The 21,703-nt window shown below is 37.8% G+C and overlaps 1 protein-coding gene and 1 long non-coding RNA gene across 2 annotated transcripts in view; one reads left to right on the top strand and one right to left on the bottom strand.

Moving 5' to 3' along the window:
• Positions 1-84: 84 nt before the first annotated feature.
• LOC124387941 lies at positions 85-1,225 on the bottom strand. The gene is made up of 2 exons (XR_006926292.1): positions 653-1,225; positions 85-541 (listed from the first exon to the last, which is right to left on the bottom strand). It is a non-coding gene; the product is annotated as an uncharacterized LOC124387941 (long non-coding RNA).
• A 7,017-nt stretch (positions 1,226-8,242) lies between these two features.
• The window catches only part of ankhb (ANKH inorganic pyrophosphate transport regulator b), a 33,261-nt gene continuing 19,800 nt past the window's right edge, over positions 8,243-21,703 (top strand). The window contains exons 1-6 of the mRNA XM_046851419.1: positions 8,243-8,714; positions 16,191-16,407; positions 18,303-18,421; positions 19,193-19,276; positions 19,481-19,651; positions 19,962-20,096. Of these exons, the coding sequence (XP_046707375.1) occupies positions 8,619-8,714; positions 16,191-16,407; positions 18,303-18,421; positions 19,193-19,276; positions 19,481-19,651; positions 19,962-20,096 (822 nt within the window). The 5' untranslated portion in view covers positions 8,243-8,618. The remainder of the gene's footprint in view (positions 8,715-16,190; positions 16,408-18,302; positions 18,422-19,192; positions 19,277-19,480; positions 19,652-19,961; positions 20,097-21,703) is intronic.

Here is a 21,703-nt window from a genome sequence, read left to right as displayed (position 1 = left end):
TAGTTTTGTTTTCCATCTGTTTGCTAACAATTGATGCAAAAAAATTAACCAAGAAGTACAAATGTATCAGATCTGTTGTGTTTTTATATATATATATATATATATATATATATATATATATATATATATATATATATATATATATATATATATATATATATAAAACACACTTTTGAAGATTGCATTTTCCTCAGGCAAGACAATAAAATGTCTAACTGGCAAAAAAAGTTTTCTTTGTCATGTCGAGTTCCATCCACACGAGGGCGTGAGTGTATTTTGGAGAGCAAGTATTGAAATTACAATTTAGGTTTAAAGAGCCAGTATCTGTTTTGTTTGTTTATTTTTCTTAGTATTACAAAAATCCTGTACAACACACACATAATGTGAAAAAATTTAAAACTAATTATTTTTCAGCCATGGCTGCAGCACAAAAGCATTTTGTAGTTCAGAAAAACTCAAATGTTTGGAAATTGCATCTTAAGTGGTTGTTTTTATTAATTTGGGTACATTTCATAATGCCTCAACACCGCCCCATCTCAATCTGGAAAAAAACAGGTCTGTAATTGGCACACAGCACATCATGATAATTCTGCTTAACTAAAAAAACAGCCAAGGATTACAAAAGAATGCAGTAAAACCAGAAAAATATTACCTGTGCTTTTTAAAGATGGAGTGGTTTAATGTTGGAGAAGGAGATGAAGCTGGATGCAGAACTCGAATTGGAATTTACAGAATGAATCAAGAGCACTGAGTAGATTCGCATTTCAGTGTCTAGAAAACCAGATTAATGACCATTCTTATAAAGCAATGTTACCAGAATTTCATGCATTTATAATGTTATAATTTGTTTTTAATGGGGTTGCAGGTTTGTCTTATAACTAATAGTACCATCACCAGACCTTTTCAGTTTGCTATAAAAACAGCAGGATGAAATAATTTTTTTCCTCATAAATCTGTAGCAGAGATTTGTGTGTTTCTAGTCTTAGAACTAGTCTTGGCATTGCCAGGTTTTTGCTAATGTTAACTCCAGTCTATATGGTGAATAAGTGGTGAGGAAGTAACCAGATTTTTGAAGAAGCAATCAAACAATTATATGCTTCCAGCCAAACTGAGAAAGTATTTAATCAAGCCGCCTATGAATAGTGCTGCCTCAGCAAAATAGATCAGAACAGAAACAGAACATAAAACTCAGCAAACATATTCCAACTATAGGTGTGACACTGCAAATACAGTGAATATCCAGTGTAATCTGTTTTGACACAATTTGTCAAAAAAACGTAATAATGTAGGTAGCCAATTTAATTCATTTTTAAATTAAAAGAAATCAGCTAGTTAACGTGTAAAAAGAAAAAAAAAAACCTAGTAGCCTATGTGCATGCAATATGTTAGAGGAGTTAAATGAGATGTTGAGTGACAGCTGTGGTTAAGTCCAACATAAATGTATTTCAGATTCCAGTTTATTAAATTTTTTTCTTTCACGTCAAGCTTTTTAATCCATTTTCTGCTTCCAGCTAAACTGCAAAAGTAGTTAATCACCTCAATCAGCTAACAACCTCACTTGGGATCTTAATAAGATCTGTGGAGCATAATCCAAATCATGTCAAGTTGGATTCATTTAAATAAAATAAATCTGTGTTGATTGTTGTGGGATAATGTTAACATGCATCTTGTCGTCATTAGTAGCGTATTTTCCTGACTATAAGCCGCTACTTTTTCCCCACGTTTTGAACCCCGCGGCTTAAACAACGAAGCGCCTAATTTACGGATTTTTCCTGGGTTTTTCCCAGTTTCAAAAACTTCAAGCCAAAAAACTGAGCCCCATAACATTAGACCAATGAAATTGTCGAACGGGCATGAAAAAACGCACTTCACCTGTGTTCTGAGCTGCACGGCATCGGGATAAAAAATTTCACTGATGGTGATTTTTAAACGCACAACGATGCCAAAAGATAAACTCCCGAGAGAAATAGTTGTGAAAGGAAGGAACAATGACTTACTTGGTAGGCTACTGTTTAGATACAAGCCGTTGTAACGCGTTGAGTCTGGGTAAAGGGAGAGCTCGCTAACTCCAGTTGCAACAGAAATCATATAAGCACAGACAGGTTTCCAAAACTCGTGCTTTTTTATTTTTCTTGGCAACAGCGTTATGGGTTAGTCAAAGAAACTTAAAATGAGCATCAGAAAATAATAAGGACATATTCCTCGGTCTTGCACACATGCAGTAATACCGGAAAAATGCGGCGGCAGGCAATTCCCAAAATGCCGCTCTGCTCTTAAAGGAGCCACAACATATTTCACCCGTTACACCGTGTAACAGTCACTGTCTTTCATTAAAGCGTAAGTGTGTAAAGTTCATTAGTTTCAGTGCGGCTTATACACAGGTGTGGCTTATTTATGTTCAAAATAAAAATCTTTGTCAAATTCAGTGGGTGCGGCTTATATTTGGGTGCGCTTAATAGTCTGGAAATTATGGTAGTTATATTCATTTTTGTGTGTGCTGACCTAGAATAAACTTTTCGTATGCTTCTGTTGACCGTACCCTGAACTATCTTTTTGTGGCCTGTCTCTTCTGTTCACACACACACACACACGCACCTGGCAGCCCACCCCCCTTCCTCTCCTTCTCTTTGGAAGTATATCTTCATGTGTGAGACAATAAAGCTTTGGAACTTCTCTCTGAAAGCTGACTAATGTGTTTCATTGAGACTTCCCCAAGTACTTGTAGGAGAGCAGAGATCGAGAGGAAAAGCTGAATTCAGGGAATCTGTTCAGGCGACAGAGGATAGGAATAATTCCTTAAAGTTTCTTGGGGGCTCTTCTGGGATATCAGTGTTCGGGTAAGTGCCGATTTGGTACCTTGTCATACCGTTGAAAGTGTAGGCACTCACCTCGTATGCTGATATCCGCATCCGTGTTGTGCCAATTTGGTATTTTATCATACCGTTGAAAGTGTAGGCACTCACCTTGTCACAGTAACTGAGACTTTGAAATTTTATTAAACTGCCTTATCTATCTCGATCTCTGGCCTCCAACCTTCCTATCTAACACTGTCAGACAGTTGTACCTATATTGCGTCATGGGTAATTCTGGAACAAAATATTCTAAACCAGATACTGAGAAAGCCCCTTGGGACTGGGTAAATCGTTGTGGTCTCACCTTTTATACTACCCCCTGGCTAGACAATTTAGCAGGGTGGACTGAGCCACAACCTGAATTTTTGTCTTATCCTCGTGGTGGAACCTTCAAACCCTAATACTTGACCTCCGCTCATTCTCAGATTTTTCTCAAAAAGGGATAAGGGACCCATTTTTGGTCATTCCATTAGCTCTGTGGGTAATGAAGGGGTTGAAGAGGAAACACCGTTTGCACATTTCCCTAGCATTTTCGGGCTCTAAACTCACATTTTTAGTTTCTGATTCTGCTCCTCTGTCATATCTATCTGACATGAAAATTAACGACTGGTTTTTCTCAGCCACACAAATTACCACTCCCTTCTTCACTGGAAGAATTACCATCTCTTCTATGGGTGGAGCATAATGACAATGTGAGCCTGGTTCATTGTCCTCCTTATGAGGCTAATCTAAAACATTTGCATCCTGTATTTATCAAACAGTATTCTCTCTCTAATTAAGTTCCACCTGTTAATCCAGTTCCTAAACCTGACAGGACTTGGCGCTTCACCCAAGACCTAAGAAAAATTAATAATGTTGTGGTCCCTGTTGCACCTGTTTTACTCAATGTGGCCTCTATTATCGCTTCAATTTCGTGCGATCATACACACTTCTCGGTGATTGACTTGTGTTCTGCCTTTTTCAGCGTTCCTGTACAAGAGATACCCAGCTACATATCTCAACAAAACCAGGCGATACAGCTCAATTAGCTCAGATAACTGAGTGTGTTAGAGAAATAAGAGATTGGATGACCCATAACTTTCTACTATTAAATTCTGATAAGAAGGAGATTTTGCTCATCGGCCCAAAAACCAGTATACAGAAGCTCCAGCATCTCAACCTGCATTTAGACGGATGTTCTGTATCTACTAGTTCAACAGTAAAAGACCTGGGAGTTATTTTAGACAGCAACAAAAATCATATCAACCAAGTTACAAAAACAGCCTTCTTTCACCTTAGAAATATTTCTAAGTTAAGAAACACGTTATCTATATCTGATGCAGAGAAGCTCGTCCGTGCGTTTCATGACCTCCAGAATAGACTATTGTAATGCATTACTGGGTGGATGTTCTGCATCATTAATAAACAAGCTTCAGTTAGTTCAGAATGCAGCAGCCAGAGTTCCCAATCTTATCGTCCCTACACTGGCTACCTGTCAAGTTTCGAATGATTTGGCTCCCATGTATCTATCCAGTCTTTTAACACGCTACAATCCATCACGCTCCCTGAGATCTCAAAACTCTGGGCTTTTAGTAGTTAATAGAATAGCAAAGTCCACTAAGTTCCACCATGTTAGTTCTCACTCTCCAATGTTCTGTATTGTTGAAAGATTTATGATCAAACTCTTGATGTCACCCAAATGAGGATAGGTTCCCCTTTTGAGTCTGATTCCTCTCAAGGTTTCTTCCTCATAACATCTAAGGGTGTTTTTCTTTGCCACAGTCGCCACGGCTGCTCATCAGGAATAAATGCACACCATTCACCTTGACTGTTGATTTCTGCAAAGCTGCTTTGAGACAATGTCTATTGTGAAAAGCGCTATAGAAATAAACTTGACTTGACTTAAAGGCGGTAGAGCATTTTCACATTTAGTTCCTAAACTTTGGAACAGTCTTCCTGACAGTATTCGGGGCTCAGACACACTCTACCAGTTTAAGTGCAGATTAAAAATGTATCTTTTTAGCAAAGCCTACACATAACATATGTCTCACATCATAACATTGTGCTCCAGAACATCTGATCACATGCACCTTATCAACTTGTGCTGTTAATATCATGAACAGCAGCTACACTAATTTCTCTCCACTGCTTCTCTTTCTCTCCCCATCACAAGGCATCCTGAGGTTTGGCCAGCTCCAGTCACGTCCCACCTCATGAAGATTATGGACCTTTGAAGAAGTAGATGCCAAACTCGCAAACATCCCGTACCATCTAGGGACGTACCAGTGCCAATTGGAGCCCATACATGTGTGGAGTTTTTACATTGGAGCTGGATCTGTGGTGATCACAAATGTTGAGCTATTTTATGAGTTGCTCAGTAGCTTCTAGTTTTATAACCATAAAGACTGTATAATACTGTAGAAAGAACATTACTTAAAATCTTATACTCCAGTGCTCATGTTAGTACTCACTCTCCAGTGTTATGCATTGTTGAAAGATTTATGATCAAACTCTTGATGTCACCCAAATGAGGATGGGTTCCCCGTTTGAGTCTGGTTCCTCTCAAGGTTTCTTCCTTATAACATCTAAGGGAGTTTTTCCTTGCCACAGTCGCCACGGCTGCTCATCAGGAATAAATGCACACCATTCACCTTACCTGTTGATTTCTGTAAAGCTGCTTTGAGACAATGTCTGTTGTGAAAAGCACTATAGAAATAAACTTGACTTGCACAGGGGACGTCAGTACACTTGTACAGTACGCCTGCCACAAGGATTCATTGACTCCCTGGCGGTCTTCTCCGCCGTGGTAAGGGACCCGCTTTGTAATCTTACTCTCCTCTCTGATTCTGTTGTCTTACAGTATGCAGATGATCTCCTGGTCTCCACAGTCTTCGAGGACCTCTGTGAACAAGCCTCCTTGTGCCTCCTGCGTCATTGGCAAGAAAAGGATTCAAGGCATCCAAAACCAAACTTACCTAGGGTTCGAACTCTCTCAAGGCAGCAAGCGGCTCTCTGAAGACCATGTACAGGTCATTCTTAACACAAGGCATCCCTTCACAAAGCATGCTCTCATGGCTTTCTTGGGACTGATTAACTACTGCCGCCAATGGATACCTGACTGTGCTTTTTACGACAAACATCTCCGCTCTGCGATCTTACACAACGATCCTTTGCAGCACGTGCTAACGTGGACACCCGAGATAAAAGAGGAGTATGAGGCTTTGCGGTCAGCCCTCTGTTCAGATCCCGCCCTCGGATTTCCGAACTATCATAAGGTTTTTCACCTTTATGCGTGTGAACAGGACGGAACTGCCTCTGCTGTCTTGGCGCAGGCGCATGGGGCCGTGTGCGTTCCTGTCCAAAACACTTGACACCGTAGCTCAGGTTTACTTGCGTGTCTGCATGCGGTGGCTGCCTGTGCTGTGATGGTTCAAGACACTGAAAAATTTGTATTGTCTCATCCTGTGATCTTGCACTCTCCACATCAGGTAAAACGGGTCCTTCAGAATTTGCAACCACAACACATGACTGCTCAGAGAAAATCAGGATATGAAACTATCCTTTGCTCTACCAGTAATTTAGAAATCAAGGCCACTTCCTCCTTCGACACTTTAGGTCATGCTCTTGCTTGTTTGAATAATTAACAGATTTTTTTGTATAGCTAACTTCAATGGCCTGATAGACTCAATTTTATCTAGATGTCTGATCTGTGCCCAGAATAACGTTGCTAAGAACGCAGCGAAACACGAAAGCCTCCCACTACCCACTGCTCCATTCTCTGAATAGCAGATTGACTTCACTCACATGCCTCCCTGTTGGCCATTTAAGTATCTCCTGTTGATGTAATGTACACCTATCACCACACGAAATTATTTTTGGGCGACCATTTCCAACGCACTGAAGAAAAGGTAAACCAGCAATAGGTACAACTGATCTGGATGTGCACATCGCTGAGTATTCTGCTGTTCTGATTTAATCTCTAAAACCTAGACAATTGGGTGAATGAAAATATGAAGCGCCAGCAGAAATAGTCGTGATCACATGCATCTGTGTATTAACTGACCTTTTTCCACAGTGGATCCATGCTACCAAAATCAAGAAATGTCTCACTGAAAGTGATCCCTCTTAACTGTGTGTATATGTACCCTGTGTATCACTATTTTTCTTTATGTTACAGAAGCATAGCCTGTTGAGCTCTCCATGAGTTCTCTAGTAGACGTATATCGGTTCCTGTTCCCCTCTGCGAGGTCCAGTCACAACTCCTCAAACCCTCCTGTGGTGGATCTTCGGGCATCCTCACAACTGCAGGACGTGTCAAAGAAAGCTGCGGAGAACAGAAAACCAGCTTCTAATCAATTCAGGAAAGTGACACAACCATTGACCGGTATGGTTGTCATTCTTCTCCTCGCTGTCAGCCTTGGGGTAGGGACACCCGCCCAGGCTCACCCACACGACAACACTTTCTGGCAGTATCCCAATTGGACCGCTTGTTTACATACCAATGAATCATGCTATGTGTGCCAACAACTACCTGCCGCGGCTCGAACTGCGGTTTCTCTTCGGAAGTATTTCTTCATGCGTGAGAGACAATAAAGCTTTGAAACTTCACTCTGAAAGCTGAATTCAGGGACTCTGTAAAGGCGACAGAGGATAGGAATAATTTCTTACAATTGTCATCTAGTGATTTTCCAGTCAAAATTGTTCCTGTTTGCATATATTTGTATTTATATTTTTGTTTGCATAAACAGTATTTAGTGTGTTTTAACATGTGGTTTGATGAAGTTAGATTTTTAGTTAAAAGTAAAGCTAGCTGCAAGAATTGTTCCCATTTTAGACCATTTTCGATGTAGTATTTCTCTTAATTTGTAGGTATATTTCTTTACCACTTTGAGCTGCTGTTTATTTTATTTGTTGCCTAACTTGATATTCAGGACAAAGTAATTGTATTTGCATTTTGAATTTTCTCAGTAGTTTATTACATAAATTATAAGGACATAAGGAAATACACAAGGAATAACTGATAGTTATACTTGGAGTATATATATCAAATAAAGTTTTATTTGTCAGATACACATTCACACAAAGTACGACATGTGGTGAAATGTTTATTAATAACTGTCCAACATGTAAATAGAATTAAACAAAAAAATACAAATAAAATACAAATAAAAAATATAGTGTAAAAATATAATTATAAAGTATGAAATATAAGTATAATATATTCGTATATATAACAAATAATAGAGGGGTTTTTTTTACATATAATGTATAAATACTGGAGTATTTTGGCAGCAGTTCAGATTTTAGACACACACACACAAACACGCACACTCGGGTTGTGACGTAAATAGTGGGCGTGGTTTGCACGCGCCGAACCCCACGTGCCGTTAAAGGGAAAGCCGGTGATGATTTAATAGCGACTATCGGCCAAGCGATCTACTGCATGCGGGTTTCATTCAGCGCTTGTGATTGGACAATCGTGATATCGATACAACCCGAAAAGAGGGAGAGGGAAAGAGAGACGCTCCCTATTTGACGTTTATATATATTTTGGGTTTTTTTTTCCCTAATGGATGAGCAATGGAAAAGCCGTCAGATGAAATATCTGGCGACGCTTCTGTGTTCCCACGCGCTGCATCTTTGTTGATATGTCCTCGATGTTGGGCTTGTTGTTGTTGTGTGGGAGGCCAGGGACGGGCCTGAGGAAGCGCCGCTAGAAAAGCGCACTCGTCCTGCAGCCGCTCTTTCTTGTCCCCTTGTCAGGATCGGGCAGATGCGCGCGGAGACATGGTGACGCTCCCGGCTCTGGCGCACTACTGGCCTCTGGTGCGGTTCCTCGTGCCACTGGCCATCACCAACATCGCCATCGACCTCGGCGAGCAGGCAAGTAGAATACATCGACATGAGATTTTTTTTTTTTAATTCAGGGAGAACGGATTTCACATCGCGGCCATCTGTGAGCCATCTGCACCATGCACGATCAGCTTTATTATTCACCTAGTGCATGTGTAGCAGCTCTCTTTCTATCTTATCCACAGAGAAGGCTTTTCCTCCTAGTGTTATGGGTAATAATAAAAAAAATTAAAATAAAATCTTTAGGCAGTATTATGAAAATCGTCCATTCAGCATTAATGCATGCTATATAGAGTAATAACGTATGCTTTAAAGAATAGATAGTATCACTGAAATCCTCCATTCAGGAGTAATGCATGCTATAAAGAGTAATAACATGTATGCTTTGAAGAATAGATAGTATCACTGAAATCCATCATTCAGCATTAATGCATGCTATATAGAGTATTAACATGTATGCTTTAAATAATAGATTGTATCACTGAAATCCTCCATTCAGGATTAGTGCATGCTGATATATAGAGTAATAATATGTATGATTTACAGAATAGGTGGTATTACTGAAATCCTCTATTTCAAAATGATGCATGCTATATGGAGTAATAACAAGTATATTATAAATTGAAGGATAGGCAGCAATATTAAAATCCTCCATTCAGGAATAATGCCTGCTAAATAGAGTATTAACACACGATCTGAAGGATAGACAGTATTACTGAAATCCCCCATTTTGTATTAGTGCATGGTGTATAAAGTTATAATATACATCATTTGTAGGATAGGTAATATTATTGAAATCCTCCATTCAGGAATAGTCTATGCTAATGTATAGGGTTATAATACGTATGATTCGAAAGAGGGGCAGAATAGAGTAATGATATGTACAGTTTGCTGAATATACAGTATAATTGATATCCTTTATTCAGTATAAGCGCATTGTGTTATAATATGTATGATTTGCAGAATGGGAATTGTTATTGAAATCCTCTATTCAGTATTACTTTATGCTTTATAGAGTAATAATATGTATGAGTTGCAGAATATAGTCCCAAACAAACCTGTTAGAAAGTGTAAACAGCACACGCATATGATAGCCTGAGCGTATCCCGGTGTGTCACCTGATGCATCCCTCCTGCATCGTCCCGAAACATTGTGTGTGAATGGCGTTGAGATGAAAGCACTGTTTTTTCCCCTGTGGTATGTCGTGGGTCGTGACCTCGAGCTGAACCACACTCAGGGGTTTTTATGTAAACTGTCACAAGCTATATTACAATCCGTACTATACATGAAAAAATGGTTCGGTGTATATCATGTTTCCGTGTACTATGTTGTGATTCATGGCCGCTTTGACGGAAACATTTCTCACACTGGAACATGCTCATGCAAATTTTCCATGCTGCATTTGCATGTAGATTTGGCTTTCATATATTTCATAGATTTGATTTTGCACTATATTAATTGCTGATATCTGATAACTAAGAATAAATGGCAAATTGAGGTGGGAAAAAATTAAAAGAAATGTGGAATTATGTGCTGGCATGAAGTATTTGATTGAAATTAGATCCCATAATAAATGTTTTGTCATCGATGTCATTTGAATTCAGTTTTGTTTGTAATACAGAACCCATATGAGACTCACTTACATCTTTCTGTACATAAAATTTGTGAATCGGATAAATTGACATTAATTTAACGTTTAAGGAAGGAGTCTTAAGTGTCAGTGCTTTGAAATTGTCAGAAGTTACAGTTACTTAAAGTGTATACAGTTTATAGCTACTATAACATAAGTGATAACAGGAATTAACTTGTCTTGCAGATGTTCTACAATAATAAATATCGGTAGGGGTGTGTGTTGTTCTATACTATATAAAATGTCTATACTATATTGTTCTATACTATACATAGAAATGTTCATTATTATTAAATCACCGTGGCATACGGGGAATAAGACATTTTAGGCTTTACATAACATCAGCATCAAGCCATAATACGCCAAATTATGTCTTACTCATACAGCTGTTTTATATTAGAATTATATGCAATTTAAAGATATTAGCACCATGTGACGTTTTTGTAGTAAAACTATGCCCAACTATGTGGCTGTTCTACTATGAATACCAGAACTCAATATTTACAGTTTTGTGTTTGTTCATGTGGTTAGACAGAGTAAACAGTTATTAGTTCTGTATCTTATGGATGTGTATATAGTAGCTGCGATGTGTCTATTTCCATAGGCTTCATCTACGCCCTGAGAAGTTCTTATATGCACAGCACATAAAACAAACATTCCTAAAAGTATAACACAAGCACTATTGAGATTCGATTTTCATAGTATGAGTTAGAATTTATATTGAATAAAAGGTCTACAGTTTCACTGCAAATGGTTGACCGATGTTTAAATAATTTATAACTTTCTCACAGTTCTTTTTCCGACTTACCAACCTCCGAGCCTAGTCCTCGTCCCAAACTGACACAACCCTAATGCTATTTAATGTTTTTAGTGATAATCAGTAAAGTATTCCAGTCATCTGTACAGTATATCTCATGTGAATCAGTGGAGAATTTTTGATCAGACCACATTTCATCGTTTTTACAACAAGAGAATATTTAGGGAAGCTTGTAAAATGGAAACGGTATGGCGTTGTTGAATAACACCAAAGAAAATACATGGATAAGATTTGTTTTTGCTTTGTATTTGCACCAGGTGTACCTGATATCCTCAGTCTTTTGGCTCAAAATAGGGTCCGAGTCATTTATTTGCAAAATGAGTCATCTCTAGTAGCACAGATATGATGGCAATCTCAATACATTACCCAATTTTATTTGAGCGTCTAAAATTACAGTATATGTTCCAACTTTTAATAGAAAGCTTTTTTACCACTATTGAGGTGAACTAGTCAAGAAATGTATTGGGGAGTCTCAGTTGTCAGACCACATTTATTAACCGACATCTGTTATCTTTCTGAACACTGCTGTAAGGCTTAGAAAATGAAATGGTCACACACACACACACACACACACACACACACACACACACAAACGCACACAGACACACACCACACTGCAGCAGAAGAATTGGGAAGATAAGGAGGAAAACAGAAGCCTTAGATGAATTTTTGAGAGGCATCAGGACTGTCATTTCTATTCGACACGTGTTTTTTTTGCCGAATCAGCTGAATTCTGTGTTTACACCTTGTATACCAGAAATTGAATCCTTTACCCCTTATTCAGCTACAAGAGGTGGCATTCGAAATTATCTTCATATAGTATTTACTTGTAATTGTGAACTAGATGACGATTAGATTACAACCCGGTCTTGTTCTCGAACACCTCGATCACCTTTTTCTGTCAGACGATCAGATTAACGCTGTGACGCACGTCTGAACCCGAAGTTTAATTTTGCAATACAATCAGTGTGTCCTCAATCCTGAGAGTCTCTGTGTGTGCCTGTGTGGAACAGATGCGTGGAAGTGGACGTTGATATTCATATCGTTACTCCTTTTCCTGCATTGGTGACATGGAGGAAGGAAGTGGGAGGAGACTGACCTCAAGGGCTTAGTGGAATTCACCATCTGTCCCTCAATTAGGTCACCTTTTTTTTAGAGAGCAAGCTGGCAAAAAAAAAAAAAGCAAGAATCAATTGCTGTGAGACTCTGATTTTAGCTTTTAGTTCAGACAGAAACAATTCACATAAACATTCATACAGAGTACGACATGTAGTGAAATGCTTTTTTCAAGACTTTCCATTACGTAAACATGAAAAATACAAATAGTCAAATCAAGTCAAGTAAAGTTTATTTCTATAGCATTTTTCACAACGGACATTGTTTCAAAGCAGCTTTACAGAATTTAAGAGTTAAGCAGAATTTAAGAGTTAAACAAAATTTGAGAGTTAAGGTGAGCAATGTGTATTTATCCCTGAATATAATGATAGAATATAAAGAAAATATAATAAAATGTATAAAAATAAAGTACAAAGTATGAGTGTAACAAAGTATAACTAAAAATATAGGAAAATAAGGTTAAGAATAGTATATATATAAATTCGTCCCCCGTTTAAGCCATAAAACATCCTCCCACACTCCTTAGACACACACAGAAAGCATTTGCAAGAATATAGTGAGATGAATTTTGTGTAAATTCGTAGAAATATAACATTTATTGTGAGTACAGGACAGTACAGTACAGTAGCATAGCCTATGCATAGTTTCTCTGCTTGTTTATTGGTTAAAGTGTCCTATGACTTCAAAAAAGGGGCTGAGTTAAAGATACATGTCATTGCATTCTTTATTTTCTTTGGCAAAATCTGGTGAAGTATGTCTTTAACTCCGCATTTTTTTGACGTCAGGGGATACTACAACCAATAAATAAGCGAAAATCTACGGTTTACGGCTTATAATGCTACTCTTTTCTTATAATTTTCAGCATCCAAGCACCGCGCTTTTGTAAACAACACGACGTGTTCTTTGTCTCGGGTAAATTTTTTAGGTATATTTTCACTTCATTTTATAATTAATAGTAATATATTTATTAATAAAAAACCTTATTTCAACATAAAACTTTAGAAAAACTATTCACTACAAGTTTAGATTTTTCTTGTGTGCCAAATTGAAAATCGCAATAAAGTGGGATCGGCGAGATTCGAACCACGATAAATTGAGAGACGACTGTGTATATACGGTGGTGTGAAAAGTGTTTGCCCCCTTCCTGATTTCTTATTTTTTTGCATGTTTGTCACACTTTAATGTTTCAGATCATCAAACTAATTCAAATATTACTAAAAGATAACACAAGTGAACGCAACATGCAGTTTTTAAATGAAGGTTTTTATTTTTGAGGAAAAAAACAAAATCCAAAACTACATGGCCCTGTGTGAAAAAGTGTTTTTCCCTAAACCTAATGCATAATTTCCCACCAACATCATACTAACAGTAAAATATGGTGGTGGTAGAGTGATGGTCTGGGGCTGTTTTGCTGCTTCAGGACCTGGAAGACTTGCTGTGATAAATGAAACCATGAATTCTGCTGTTGACCAAAAAATCCTGAAGCAGAATGTCCGGCCATCTGTTTGTGACCTCAAGCTGAAGCGAACTTGGGTCCTGATCCAAAACACACCAGCAAGTCCACCTCTAAATGGCTGAAGAAAAACAAAATGAAGACTTTGGAGTCGCCTTGTCAAAGTCCTGACCTGAATCCTATTGAGATGCTGTGGCATGACCTTAAAAAGGCTGTTCATGCACGAAAACCCTCCAATGTGGCTGAATTACAACAATTCTGCATAGTTGAGTGGAGCAAAATTCCTCCACAGCGCTGTAACGGACTCATTGCAAGTTATCGCAAACGCTTGATTGCAGTTGTTGCTGCTAAGGGCGGCCCAACCAGTTATTAGGTTTAGGGGGCAAACACTTTTTCACACAGGGCCATGTAGTTTTGGATTTAGTTTTCCTCAATAATAAAAACCTTCATTTAAAAACTGCATGTTGTGTTCACAAATCAGCAATAAGAAATATCCAAATGAAGACTTTTAACGGGCGGACAAACTTTGTTTATATATGTAAGGAATGAAACACAATGGGCTGTGATGCAGGAAGAGAATGCATGCTGGGATGGTGTGCTGTGGTTCAGTACAAAGTGAAAGTGCTTTCCTATTCTTATACAACAGTGATTTATGGTTGATAACAGTTATAAACAGTCTATTTTTTTCTTTCTCTTTGAAGTACGACAAAAAAACACAGCTTTTCTGTGACTTCCTGAGACTACTTTTACAAAACTGAAATAAATGTGAGATTTTTTTTATTGATATATAGTAGGGATGGTAAGATACACCGATTCATATTAATGAATCAGCAAAAAATTCAAAAATGCGATGAATTAATAAAAAAAAACTGTACATTGAGTATGAGGATGGGTTCCCCTTTTGAGTCTGGTTCCTCTCAAGGTTTCTTCCTCATAATATCTAAGAGAGTTTTTCCTTGCCACAGTCGCGACGGCTGCTCATCAGGGATAAATACACACCATTCACCTTAACTGTTGATTTCTGTAAAGCTGCTTTGAGAAAATGTCTATTGTAAAAAGTGCTATAGAAATAAACTTGACTTGACTATACTATTGATATTTAGAAAGTGACCAATATTTTGTGACCAGTATTTTATATGTAGATTGATTTCTCATGTGCATTCTCTCTGCACCACTGCTGCTACGTAAATATGACGTATCGCAATGCTACGGAGACCTGAGAGTCCTGAGAGTCACAAAGAATATAGATGAACATGGCAGAAGTAGAGATGTATCTTCCTGGAGACAGAATAGGAAAAGAATGTTAGGAGTCAGAAGGCTGTTAAGTAATTTTATGATTTGCTGTCTGTCTCAACTAAAAAAATTTAAGTCAATATATATATATTGTATACCTTTGTATATATTGTATACCTTTGTATGTCTTCCATGCAAGAGCCTTTGAATGAGCTGTTTCTATAGAAACTATAGTTTCAATAGTAACTATAGAAACATATTAGAAGAAGCACATTCATGAAAACTTTCATAAATACCCCTGAAAATACTGTCAATGCTGCTGTTACAGAAATTCAACCTTCACCTTGAGATACAAGTTCAACAGTGCTGTGGTCTAAATGCAGGATATATATAAAGCTCTGTACATGAGTCAGTTAAGTGTAATTTGAAGTTGGAAAATGGCATGTGCTAATTACGGGGTGCCTAAAAAAGAAAAATTGTGATCCCGGGGAAAGAGGAAGGTCTCCAGACAGTTTGGTTATGAGTACGTCACCATCAGCATTTTCCATCAGCCGACACAATACGTTTTCTTTTTTTGGTATTGTGTAAAAGTTTAACCATTACATCATTTTCAACCGTTGTTCTTTCCCAATGTGGAACATTGGGGGATTTTTATAATACAGTAAATGTTGAAGCTTGATGGCATGGCATGGCACTTGTTACAGTTAGATTAGATAAACCCAGTGATGAGGCTTATTAGGAAATATACCTGGATTTTTAATTTTCAATACTGAAGACTAACAGATGTTGAATGGTGGCAGTAATAAACAGCATATTCCAAATCAATTTCTTGACGTGGATCAATTTCTAACATCAGTAGCTTTTACATCCTGGTGCATGTTACATATACAGCTATTGAAAGACTGCATTAGCACTATTATAAAAATCCAATTTTTATGTTCACAGGTCAGTAATCCCTCGACATCTGAACGCCTGACTTATTTCCAAAAACATGTTGTTTGAAGTTTCTTGTCTTGGTAATCAGATCTTGTTCAGTAACGTTGATAGCAATCTAAGGATTTCAAGTTCTTGTTCAGGGTGTTAACTGATACTCATGAAGTGGATAATAACTTAAACCGTCTTTTGTGTAACTGAATTCAATTCTTATTATAACATTTAAACAGAGAGCTGTGCCTCAGAGCCGTGCACCTGCTCACCAAAAAACTGGACATGTTCATGTGGTGTGACTGATATGTTTTGGGTGGTGGTTGTTTGCAGGCTTTAAACCGAGGGATCGCAGCAGTCAAAGAGGATGCGGTGGAAATGCTGGCCAGTTACGGTCTGGCGTATTCCCTGATGAAGTTCTTCACTGGGCCTATGAGCGATTTCAAGAATGTGGGATTGGTGTTCGTCAACAGCAAACGCGACCGAATCAAAGCTGTCTTGTGCATGGTCGCGGCCGGAACGATAGCCATTATCTTCCACACACTGATAGGTGAGTGTGTATCGCAGAATTCACTATGACAAGTCATCATCTAAGCTGTCTTAATAAATCAGCGTGTGACATAAATTATACAGTATAATCACATGTATTCGTAAATAAGTTCATTTTACCTGTTTTAAGATATACTTTTCAGGCTCTAAGCTTAGGTTTCCCCAAATATGTTTTCATTCTTCCACTCTTCTGGGAAGATGTTCGACAAGATTTTGGAATGCAGTTGTGGAGATTTGTGCACATTCAGCCACAAGGGTTTTAGTAAAGTCAGGTACTGGGGTGTAGTCAGGGATCCAGTTTATCCTACAGGGGTTCAATAGGGTTGAGATCAGAGCTCTATAGCAGGCCACTCAAGATATTTTACTCGAAACCATGTAAACCTTATCTTCATGGAGCTGGCTTTGTACACAGGAACATTGTCATGCTGAAATAGGTTTGGGTCTCCTAGTTGGAGTGAGGGAAAAATCTTATTCTACCCCAAAGTTTGGGGAGAAACCACATATGGCTGGAAAAGATTTGTTTTATCTCATAATATGAAAAAATACGAATTTTTTCAGAATCAGAAATAGCTTTATTACCAAGTATGCTTTCACACACAAAGAATTTGACTTGGCGTCAGGAGCTTTCTGCTGGAGAAGTACAGACATAGTGTAACAGAATAGTAAACCAGACAGTTCAATAATGCAATATATACAGAGTAAAAAAGTTGTTAAATAAATGTACAGTTTTTTATTATATCACTCTCAGTGAAATTCAGTGGGTTTTTGCAAAATGCCAACTAAACAGCAAGCCTTACTGGGATATTATTTCATTCTAGTACAACTTTTTAGTCTGTTCTCCTGAACAACATTCATTGTCCTCTTGTCTTCCACAAATTTGTTTTTCCACAAACACATTTCTTGCTTAAAGTCCATTACTGAAACTTTCTGGCATCTCATCATTTCTGCCGTAAGTGTCCTAGATGAGCGATGGAAAAGTGGCATTATTTAGACACTGTTGGTGTATGGTCATTAAACAGTAAGTAGAACACTACTGTCCTCCTACTTGGTGTGCCACAGGTTACATCGGTCTCGCCCTTTTACCAAATTACAGCTACATGGTAATGCCAGGGCCAGAATTAGGTTGAATTGTTATGGGTTCTTAAGATGGCAACTGCCTCCTAAAATATAATATGTTAATGACACGATAACTTCCCACACTCTAAATTTTTTTTTCATGTGTCTCCATCAGGTCTTGTGCACAAAACCTGAACAACTTTTTAAAAATAATTTATTAGAAAGAAGTTAGCATTTGACTATACTGCTTCACTATCAGTACTATTACTAACATTATCCATAGGCAGGTTGTTGAATGTAAAAACATTTTTTACTCTTAACACTTAAAATATTTTTCAACATGTTCTTAATTGCCCTGAGATAATTGTAAGATAAGAAGAATAGGGACATGCTGGCTTTACCATGACTATGTGGATACCTGACCAGCACCAGTAAATGTATTTGTAGGATGTGGTATTATGATTTCCTTTCACTGGAGAAGCATAACAATATCCCTGTGTAGTTTGAGTTCCCCGACCTCATCCCCATTGAACACCTCTGTAATGAACCGGAAAACTGAAAGACGTCCTTTGCCCAACATCAGTGCCTGACCTCACTAATGCTCTTGTGGTTGAATGCCACAAGTCCCCTCTGCCACACTTCATAATTTAGTAGAAAGTCTTTCCAGAAAATGTGGAACCTTAATGTTAGTGCCCATGGTTTTATAAAGGGATTTTCATCTAGTTGTGATATTCAGGTGTATACAAATATTAATATCAAAGAATAATAACAGATTGATAGCTGACGTTTATCTGAAAATGGCAATGACTTCACATTATTTTATTTCATGTCCTGACTCAGCCTATACAGACCTCGGCTACTACATCATTAACAAGCTGCATCATGTGGACGACTCGGTGGGCAATAAGACCAGGATGGCTTTTCTATACCTGGCTGCATTTCCTCTGCTGGATGCCATGGTGAGCAACTTCACTGTCCTTTCTTTATTTCTTTATCAAATCCTGGCAAGTCTCCCATTCATGTAGCATTTATGATCCAGACCACCAGATCTGGCTTGCATTTTTTTTAGGGCAGATGGTGTGTGTGTGCGGAGATGCATTTTTGCTTGCAGTGCCAGGTTTCACCTCCTGTTTTGAACTGGACCATTAGTATACCACTGTTGCTGCCCATGCTGTACACTTTGTATCACTTACAAATGGCACAGTGTTCAGTGGTGGACAGTAATGAAGTAAATGCATTTTGTTGCTAAATGAAGAATTTCTATTTTGGGACATTTTCACTTTAATTTCACTACATTTCCAAATGAAATATCGTACTTTTTACTCAACTAAATTTTGCGAAATCAGTTGTACCATTTTATTTATGGGCGGATAAAAACTTAACCGGTCTTAACACGCAGCCATCCACCAATCAGGGCCGAGTGCATAAATGATGGAAGAAACTCCTCACCCGAATTTGCTACAACACCCATGGTCTTATTTGTGCGTTTATTTTTTAAGTAGTTGAAAAGAAGGTTTTAGTCACAGGTTTTGTGACAGAAATGATAATAGGAACATTATACTGTAGCATAATACATCATAGTACTTTGGATACTTAAGTACATTTGAAGGCAAGTAACATTTTACAGAGTGTATCTCTACTTTTACTCAAGTACATGGTTTGTGTACTTCATCCACAACTGACAGTGTCAATAGATCCATATATGTGTGTCTGTATGTGTGAATTTACAGGCCTGGACCCATGCTGGAATCCTTCTAAAGCACAAGCACAGTTTACTGGTTGGCTGCGCCTCGATCTCTGATGTCTTAGCGCAGGTAGAGTATTTAGTTTCATGTCACTTAAACCCACTGAATGCTAGTTCAAGCAGGCTGATTGCAGTGTTATTTATTTATTAACCAGTGCACTTGTTTTAGCTCCTTTTACTCATTGATGGCTTTAAAGCTCAGGGGTTTATTGCTGCGTTAACCTACGCTAAACTCTCTCATTTTTTTCTCTCATTCTCTCTCTCTCTCTCTCAGATTATATTTGTGGCTATCTTGCTGCACAGTAATCTGGAATGTGTTGAACCAATGTTGATTCCCATCTTGTCTCTATACATGGGAGCGCTGGTGCGTTTCACCATTGTTGGACTGGGCTACTATCGAAACATTCACGATAACCTCCCGGACTCCAGTGGCCCAGAAGTTGGGGTGTGTAGCTCTTGCTATTATTATAGCTCAAAAACTATAATAATATAGTAAACCTCTAGGATAAACTGCATGCACACTTGGCCTTGTAATTGACTAGAATTATTTCTAGTACTATACCTGTAAGATTCCCATGTTAACTCTATCACAGTTGGGTTCTGATTACAAATGAAGCCTTTACATAAAAATCTATAAATCATATACAGTACTTTACATGTTAGTACAAGATTTGACTCAAAGACTGTTAGTCTGGTGTGTTTTTGTAACCTCCAATCCCATTTGCTGCACATATATGTATGTGTGTGTGTTGTAGGGAGATGCCACTTTTAAAAAGATGCTGAATTTCTGGTGGCCCCTGGCCCTCATCCTAGCAACACAGCGGATCAGCAGACCCATCGTCAACTTGTTCGTTTCCCGTGACCTGAAAGGCAGTGCTGCATCCACCGAGGTCAGTGATGTCACACACTCATGTGTGTACACACACTGACATGATAAAATATTATCTCAGTACCTGACAATCTCCTTTGTTTTTGCTGTATCATTTCTTTTTTTGTGTTCTTTTCTTTTAAACTCAAACAGGTTTAACTGTGGTCATGTGTATTTAAATAATGATGTCATTCACAAGACATAAGTCCTCATCGGATATAATATGTTAGAAGAAATTTACCAAACACTAAAAAGCTCAAATATATAAACTAGCAGGTTTTATATATCGACAAAAGTATTTGGACACTTGACTTTTCCAGTTATATGTGATTCTTTCCCAAAATTGTTCCCACAAAATTGGAGGCACACAATTGTATAGGATGCCTTTGGATGCGGTAGCATTAAAATTTTCCTCATGACTCAATCCTGTTTCAGCATGACATTGCCTCTGTGCACAAAGCCATCTTTTTAATCGAGTGGACATAAAGTGAATCAATTTGGAACGGGATGCTGAAAAAGAAAATAAGGATCTTGTAGTCAGGTGTCCACAATCTTATGTCCATAAAGTGCATCCGGAAAGTACTCACGTTTTTTTTTACATTTCGGTTTGTCATAGCTTTATTCCAAAAATGGATTCAATTCGTTATTTTCCTCAAAATTCTACAAACACCCCATGATGACAACGGGAAATATGTCTGTTTGAAATCTTTGGCGTTGTCATTATTGTTTGTGGAAAATAATGAATTTAATATATTTTGGATTAAAGCTGTAACGTGGAAAACGTTAAGCGCTCTAAATACTTCCATGACGCACTGTATAGTCCAGGTATAACCATCTTCGAACAGCCTATGTAGTGCGCTAATAAGCCGATATACAGCTGCATCTGGGCATTTAATTCACATTTACAATTAAATAATTTAGACATTTACGATTATTGATGTCACTTAACATTTTTGTAGCTATTGTTTATACTGTGCTACATAAAAAGTACTATTCATGCATTTACTTATACATTTTGATTGAAGTGTAAATCAGCTATTTTTTTAGATTGTTTGAACGGATAAGGGCTGTTGTGTACGCAAGCTGTTTTTCGTCGTTGTTGTTGTTGTTGTTGTTGGTGTCAGAGATACAACTTTCCACAAGAACTATTTCAGCTGCCATCTAAGCGTTGAGCTTTAAAGAAGGGAAACTCCAGTTTTAAATTCCTGCGAGTTGGATGGCACATATAAATGCTGATCACACTACTCATTTTACATGGAGGTTTTTCTATGATTCATGTTCTCGTGTAGCATTATGATGAGTGGCCAGTTTATTTCTCTGTTACACCTCTTTAATTACTATATAACACCAGTGACCTGAGCTGTTGTGGTTGATGTAATAATCATTGGAATTTACAGGCCCTGTAAATATAAAATACCAATCTCAAAAAGTTCAGGGATTAGAAAAAGCAGGCATGTTTTCTTTTCTACATGGAAAAACAAAGCCAATGTTTTACATTCAAATGTAGTGAGGTAAAAGTTTCCAGAAAAATGTCCAATTCTCTGATAAAATACAGATACACAATAAATGTAGAATAATTAAGTGAATATATATTTCATAATACTATATACACTTTTTAATACCTGGCCT

Source organism: Silurus meridionalis, chromosome 6, assembly GCF_014805685.1.
Source record: "Silurus meridionalis isolate SWU-2019-XX chromosome 6, ASM1480568v1, whole genome shotgun sequence".
In the NCBI taxonomy this organism is placed as follows: Eukaryota; Metazoa; Chordata; class Actinopteri; order Siluriformes; family Siluridae; genus Silurus; species Silurus meridionalis.
This window is presented reverse-complemented; position numbering and strand designations above follow the sequence as displayed.